The following is an 8,092-nucleotide window of genomic DNA, read 5'->3' as shown; positions in this document are numbered from 1 at the left end:
GAATCTCACTTCGCCGTATTCAGCGAGGGTTATGTTATCTTTGTTTTCGTAAATTCCTACTCCGACGTCTTTGTTCTCTCCTGTATATTTTTCCGCAAGGGTCAGTTTATCGACCTCTAATTAACACGGTCGTTAAATATTGGCACTTTAACAATTTTCGGTGAATAAATTGTTGGTTTTCTGATCGAAAAATCATAGCCTAGTTATAGCTTATGCAGTTTAAACCAAATACCAACAACTGCATAAACTCATTAATGGTTAATTAATTCCAGATCATTTCCATACGTCATTCCCATACGTCAAGTTACATAAATAACCTGCAAATGTATTGTATATAAGATCACAGGGTGCAGTGAGCATGTTTTTGAAAGCATGTGAGTCATGATCAATTGATCAATATCACACCCAAAATAAATTTAATTTCACCACAAAAATTAATCGATCAGTCAATCGATCGATCGATCCATCAATTACATGCTCGCTGTATCCTGTGGTAAGACAAATCAAACTTTACAGACTATCTTATGGACAGTTAATATTTAAATCAATGATGAGAACTCCAGTTGGGTTGTCGGTGGCCGAGTGGTTAAACCACTGCCTCTTACCACTGCGGTTGTGGTTCGAGCCCATTCAGGGTTTGATTAAATTTACCACGCTGTAAGTAAGAAGAGTGTCGTTCTGTTTGAACAATGCAGGTTTTCCCCGGGTACTCCGGTTTCCTCCTGCATTAACACTGAACCCACGAGGGATGGCCCTCACTGAACTATCCTGTATACATAAACATTATTATAGGCTAGTATGCACATTGATTACACGTGTATAGGTATGCCACTAGCAGTAAACACAGTTTTTTTCGAGCAGTGGGTGTTCAGCCACATACTCAAGTGTTGTCTGTCTACCTGAATGTGTTTGTTTGTTTGTTTGTTTGTTTTTGTCTGTCTGTCTGATTCCGTCATCTTATATTTATATGTCTGTCTATGGACACAATATCTCAAAATCAACATGTGTCTCATGAAAGGTCACACATATCTTACCCAGGTATCACAAGGACTGATTGATTAGGTTTCGGTTAACATTCTTGAATAGTAATGAGTAATTTACATAGATAATGATTTCCGGTCGCAAGCTTCGAAATGTATATAATATAGAGCGTTCATTGATGATAACAATGCGGACGTGTTATATAAAGCTCGTTACTGTAGAATTCTATTCTAATTAGTTATTTGCATAATCAATGCTTTTTGTAGAATTAGGTATCATCTTTAGAATGCATATTATTTGGATCATACATTTATGATACCTTAGCGCACGTGTCCTATGAAGCTTGTTAGTGTAGCTTTTAATTTGAACAAGTAACGTGCATAAGTATTGACATTTTCAAAGTTATGGACATATCATGTATGGTAGCTCAGAATTCCGCATGCTAACAATACAATGCATGTCGCAACAGCAATTAAAAGGTTTCCTTGTATATATGCCGTTAAGGCAGGCCGTTACTTGAAGATGCTGATTTAGTCAGTTTTTTATCACATTATTAATGAGTAGACTTACTAATGTCAAAGTAATGTCAAATTTCAAGTTCACTTGGGTCAGCTTTACAGTCGGCAGATATAATCAATAACCTTTTACGAAGGAGATCGATGATCTAGACATTCATTGGGTTTATTTAATTGCCGATACCGAAGCATTAAACAAATGATTCGGTATTGAATCTCTACATGTATGACGTTTCCCAACTGTCAAAAATTGATAATGACCATCTGAGTGAGTTTTCAATGCTTATGTTTTATTGAACATTTCTAAAAATAAATGTGTTATCATGACCCCCATAAATTCTAGTTATGTATCCCCGTATAAACCAAAGTTTCCAAATGCATTCTACATGGTAAAATTTCAATGTATCCATCCATTAAGGAGAATTATTGCTTTCAAAGATGCACATACTATAGCGCTAACGTAAAATGGTTGGGATCTGCGTAAAGGACACATTGCAAGATTAAGCCATATGTTACTCTCTTATTGAAATATACCAAAGTCCAAATCCCTAAATATGGTACATCATAATTGTAGAAAAAAATAAGAAGCAACTTGTGAACGTTTTAAGTAGCTGTGGCAAGAGGTAAAAACAACACCTTAGGTGCAATATTTTATAAATCATGTTATAGTTTTCTTTCCTCATATATGCCTGCATCATTGTCTTTCTGCGACTGTGCCTCTATTTGCATCAGTCTGTGCCAGCCTATATGTTTGTTTGTTTGTTTGGTTGTCTGCCTGCCTGTATGTCTGTCTATCTGTCTGTGTGTGTGTGTGTGTGTGTGTGTGTGTGCATGCGCGCGATATTTGGGTTGCCATAGCGATAAGATCTTCTTGAGACGGCATCGAAGAATCAGTTTACGTCATAGCGAGCAATTGTACATTACTTTTAACAATTAGCCAAGGGCCAAATTAAGTCGCAGGTGTTCTTCGTCTTTTTCGATCAATGTAAAACAACGTAGAGACTGAATACCACAGTACTGTTCTAATGAGTGCGTCAAAATTGGAAATACCGCTGGCCTAATTCTTTTAGTAATAATTCAATGGTTTATACGTAGTGAATGGCGCCAATGAAGTCGTATGTTTTGTACCCGATAATATTTATTGTCTAGTTGAATTCCTAGTTTAAATTTATGTTTGAAAAATTGTTGTCTGTCAGAGCTCATGATACAAAGACTTGGTTCACAACAAAGAAATAATCCTACCTATGGCTAACCTGGTAAGATAACTGTAACACGAATACCTGGGATTGAAACCTAGGGTTTCAACAGACAAAATATATCAAAAGATGTAGTATTGATTTAGATACAAACACTGCATACATCTTTATACGCAATATTTATATTTAGGTTGCCATAGCGACAAGATCTTGCTCAGACAACATCAAAGAATCAGTGTACGTCATAGCCAATGATTGTTTATTACTTTTAACACAGCCAAGGGCCGACTTAAGTCTTCTTCTTTTTTGGACTTTTTATTTTTTTTTTAATTTTCTTTAAAAGCAAAAGTGTAATAGTTTTGCTGTGGATAACCATGATCGATAAGAACGTTTTATAAACACTTTGCTACTGTTTCGGGGGGAAAATCACAAGATGTGAGACTCTAGATGTGCGTATGATCACAAAGTCTAAAGAGACACAATACATGTTTTTTTTACAGTGTCTATTGACCTCTTCAAAGCACTGAAATAATGTTTTCAGGAGAGATTTTTTAAATATCAAATATATCTATCGATGAAAACACTTGTGTATATTCCCATGTTTGTACGTCAGATAATTACCGTTATAAAAAATTGTTCACTGTCAGTTAAAACTTGCATGAACATCGATTAATCTCCTTATACATATTCGGGGTTTTAAGCTCAAAAAAGCTGTAACATTCAACCTTAAAAATTATTAACCATTTATGTATTGACAATAACTACTTTAACACAGAAACAAACTTATTTAAGATAGAGTGGGCCTCAGGGACCAATTTCCCTGAAACAAAACGAAATACTACTTAAAATCCCTCCAAAACTCGACACGTGAAAACTTGTCCCTGGTCCTTTTGAAATAAACAAAGAAATTTTTGGATTCACTGTTGTTTTCAAGGAAACCTGTTATTTTCCCATTAGTTAAAGTAGTCAGCGGTGGCCATATTGGATTCAAAAATGGTGTAATGTTGATGTTATGTTGACCTCTATTTAAAAAATGTTAACGATGACCCATCAATTTTTCAGAGATTTGAAGTGCAAATGGGTTTGAGTTTGTTCGAACAAAGTAACAGAAAAGGTTTAAACGGTTTATTTCCGATGCACAGTCTGCGCTGATTGGGGAGACACTGTCATACAATATAGCAAATATTGACTTTTTATCAAAACAGTTAAGTAGTAAAGGACGATTGAAAGACAGTATCAAGTCAATAATTTGAACTATAGCTAGAATAAGTATCTCCTGGAGGATTTTTATATGTAATATTTAGTTTATTAGTCGTGTACCAAATGTATTGTCTAAATTTCATATAGTCGCATCAGTCAATTAATTTTCCGAGAGGTAGTTGTTCCAATCGTTTACTAAATAACGGATGCCTCGATAATGACAAATGAATATGGTAATATGAATAAGAAAATGGGTACACATATGTACAGTTTTAGTTAATTTTTTAACAATTTTGCTGTTTTTGTACTGAAAAAAACCCCGATGTGACAACACAAACCAAGTCAGTAACTGAAACTAAAAATGTGTAAAAATGTTATTGTCCATACACAGGGAACCTTGTACATTCTAGCACTGGGATGTGCAAATCATAGTGCTAGGATGTGGCCACATCTATAGTGCAAGGAAAAAGAACACAGCTATATTTACCGGCTGTGTGCACAACCCTGTCCCTAGGTATGCGAATGTTACAGTGGTGTGCAAGCTTGCAGGCGTTCCCTGTGTATCCTTCAATATTTATATCTGTGCTGGCATACAACAACAACAACAACAACAACAATATAATAATAATAATAATAATAATAATAATAATAATAATAATAATAATAATAATAACAATAACATCAACAACAACATCTTACTATCTAGAGTAGATATGTTGTTGTGTCAAAATATCATTCCGTAGAAATGTAGCAAAAATGGCACCGACCATGAAGAAAAAAACAAAATAAAAGTACAAATATCCAATGCTCTGGGGAATTAATTCAGCACGTGTGCAATTCCAACTGACGTTATTCGAGAGGGAGATATGAGCTACTTGTAGCTAGGTATACGCTAGAAAGCACATGTTGCCTGTGTAGGTTTAGATTTCACGACGGGGTAGATATGACACGTGACTGAAGACTATGTTTTGATTGTGTAGATAAATGCCACGTGTATCACTGGGCAATGTCAGCACGTGTTTTGTACAGATATTAAACGTTACACTGACTTCCTTCAGATAATGGTTCAATTAAGATGCATTCGATATTATGTGGATTGATATCATTTTATACACGGCCAACTGTTATCTCTACTAACTTAAACGTATCTTAATACGTCGTATACGTTTTAATCAATCAGAGAGTTCTTTATCTATGTACGTACCTGTCAACTTTAAAAAAATAATGATATAAATGTATATAATTAGATATTATTATCCAAATTGAATATTTTCCTTCGTTTAGGCAAGTAAATACGATAACATTAATAGACAAGTCCCATCCCAACAACAGAAGCCTTATATGTCATGAGTCAGTGACTTCTTTATGTTTACCTGACTTTTTAACAAAGCATTATGAATTATATAATTATACCTATACAAGTGCAATCTTTGAAAAGACCAGAAATATAACGACAAATCGTTTGGCTCGTATATTTTAGCATCGCAGAAAAAATAAACAGGACACACGTTGGCGTGACCAAAAACGACCAGTATTAAATTCCCTTATTTTCTGTTTGATAGCCTACAATTTGGCTTGAACGGAGTCTCTAAATCATATCACGTCTAGTATTTCAAAAGAAAGAAGAAATACAAGAAAACGTCGTGATAGCAATTGATTCCTGTCATATATTCCAATACCCATAGTTATGCATAAAAAGCCGCTGGCAGCCATTGATTACTTTAACATAGTTCGTGTGTGCCGTCTTATGCAGGCCCATACGTCCTTCATCATTAGTGACCTGGGTCAAATCCATCTTTGATTCGTAAAAGTTGTCTGGAACAACGAAGACAGCACGATTGCGAGGTTTCAATATCCACGCGTACGGTTAGCTATGAAAAGTATGGATGTAATCGAATGTTTATGTAATGGATGACGTTACGCTGTGCATTGCTTCTCTAAAACAATATTAATCATTTAATGTAGATAATAGTAAGTATTAAATGTCGGCTGACTTAGCATTAATTAGAGACCTTCCTACAAGAGACTGGATCACTGTCTGTAAACCGCTGTAAACCTCAACCGCTCGCTCGCTCGCTCGCTCGCTCACTCACTCACTCACTCATTCATTCATTCATTCATGTGCTCATTCTTTCTTTGTTAAAACTGCCCCTACTTGGGGTTAATACATGCAGGTGCTGTTCAAGTGTCTTTTAGAGCTGAGTATTCTGTTTTGAAACTGATATTTAACCTCGACCATTGATCTTTGGCTCAAATAGTAATTTAAAGAATGTGAAAGTTCTGTTATCCAGGCAACATTTAAGTGCATTTAGTCCAACTGGCCTTGTCTAATGAGTTTTGCACAGTAAGAACTGCCCTATATAAAGAGAATTATTGCTAATCTATGCAAATGCGGGAAATTCAAACTACTGTACAGAGCACTAGCTTCTGGGTTTTGTCAGCATTTTTCCTGTGCTCCGAGAAAGACACAGTTCATGTATCATGTAAAAATTGTTTGTGAATGTCGTAGGATGGTACCTTGATACACAAATTAGTTAAAAATCAATCTGTTTGTCTCATAGAAGGAAAAAACCTTTCAAAATGAGACAAATTCCCCTGCAAACAGCTGTTAGATTGTGTGTCACTCAGGAGCAGTATTCACATATGCGGCATTTGCATGTGAACAACCCAGATAGGGAATGTTTATATTTTGGTGATTACTTGCCAGTGAGTCATCACAAGTTCTCCATCTCCAAACATACAGTCAGTCATATGCAAAATAGGGTCCCAGGCACCGGCAGTCGTACCTTTACTTGGACATGTCCTTAGAATGACCTTAGGAACACTTACTTTAAATAGCACTTAGACGGACACCACCTGGGAAACACAAACATGGTAGACAAAACACAGCCTGGTAGCAGACAGTGATGACCGAGTTAGAAGACATGGCTGTTACGTTGGGCAAAGCAGACGATGGTGGCAGCCTTATGTTCCAGCCGAGTTCAGGATTAGTAGTACTCATAGTAGATTTTCAATTTCTCCTGATATTGGGTAAATTAACATAACTTTCTATTGGGAGTACACATTTCTATGATTAGTATTATGAATTTGCCAATGAATTAGGACCATATTTTAGACACCCTTAACAACATTCATGTATTATTGTTGGGAATTATGTCGTCTACATATGACTTGATATAGAACATATTTCTTAACAAATAAGTATTAAGATGATGATTCTATACTAACTTTTAATCAAATGTCGGAAAATATATTCTGAGTATAGTTAGTGTTTCCACTATATCTATATCTTTGAGTCATCAAAACAGATCATATTACGTCAGGCTGGAAGGGCTTTGTCACGTGCACATGTGCAACAAAATGTGTATATCGTTAGGAATCAAAACGTGTTCGTGGATCACGTGTGGTGGATTGGTCATTGACTCTGTTCAATCAGTATCCAGCTATATATATAAAGTAGAACCGTTGCCAGTCTCACACATAGTATTATTCTAGCGTCTATTGCTTCTTAATAACTACATATCCACCTCAGTATGTCTTTGACGGAAGGGCGATCAGCAGTCGAAATGAACTCAAGGCAGAGTAAGCGACTCGTAGTGATGGGAGCAGCTGCAGTTGGCAAATCATCTATTATCTCCCAGTTGCTGGACAGCAAGTTCAATCATAGTTACAGACAAACCGTAGAAGATTACCACCATCAAGAGTTCAACGCTGAAGAATACAGATTAAGCCTGGAAATTCTTGACACGTCTGGAGCCTTCTCCTTCCCAGCAATGCGTAAGTTATCCATTCATACCGGCGACATATTTTTACTGGTTTACGCTATCAATAACGAAGAATCTATCGATGAATTAATCAGACTGATGAACCAAATAATACGAGAGAAGGAGAATGAATACCCGGCGATCGTGATCGTAGGCAACAAAACAGATCTTGAAAAAGAACGTCAGGTTGACAGACAAGGGATTGAAATGCTGGCGTTCCAACTCGACTCTGAACATATTGAAACGTCTGCAAAAGACAACACAAATCTTGATTTGGTGTTGACGAAAATATTGCAATCTGCTAATGTTCCAACACAGCTAGTGAAGGCGATACTCCACCGACGGAAATGCTCTGATGGTAATGGACATAAACAAAACGGCAATCGCTCAGCAGTGAAAGGATCATGTATTTTATCTTAGAGCATTTTTATTTCGC

General features: G+C 36.2%; 1 protein-coding gene across 1 annotated transcript; it reads left to right on the top strand.

Moving 5' to 3' along the window:
• The first annotated feature begins 7,425 nt into the window (after positions 1 to 7,425).
• Positions 7,426 to 8,076, top strand: LOC144433259 (GTP-binding protein Rhes-like). The gene has a single exon (XM_078121568.1). The coding sequence runs from the start codon at positions 7,426 to 7,428 to the stop codon at positions 8,074 to 8,076; it is 651 nt and encodes a 216-aa protein (XP_077977694.1).
• The last annotated feature ends 16 nt before the right edge of the window (positions 8,077 to 8,092 follow it).

The sequence above is a fragment of the Glandiceps talaboti genome, chromosome 3, assembly GCF_964340395.1.
Source record: "Glandiceps talaboti chromosome 3, keGlaTala1.1, whole genome shotgun sequence".
Classification (NCBI taxonomy): Eukaryota; Metazoa; Hemichordata; class Enteropneusta; family Spengelidae; genus Glandiceps; species Glandiceps talaboti.
This window is presented reverse-complemented; position numbering and strand designations above follow the sequence as displayed.

Coding starts and splice junctions, on each gene's coding strand:
- LOC144433259 (XM_078121568.1), top strand. CDS start 7,426: ATGTCTTTGACGGAAGGGCGATCAGCAGTCGAAATGAACTCAAGGCAG.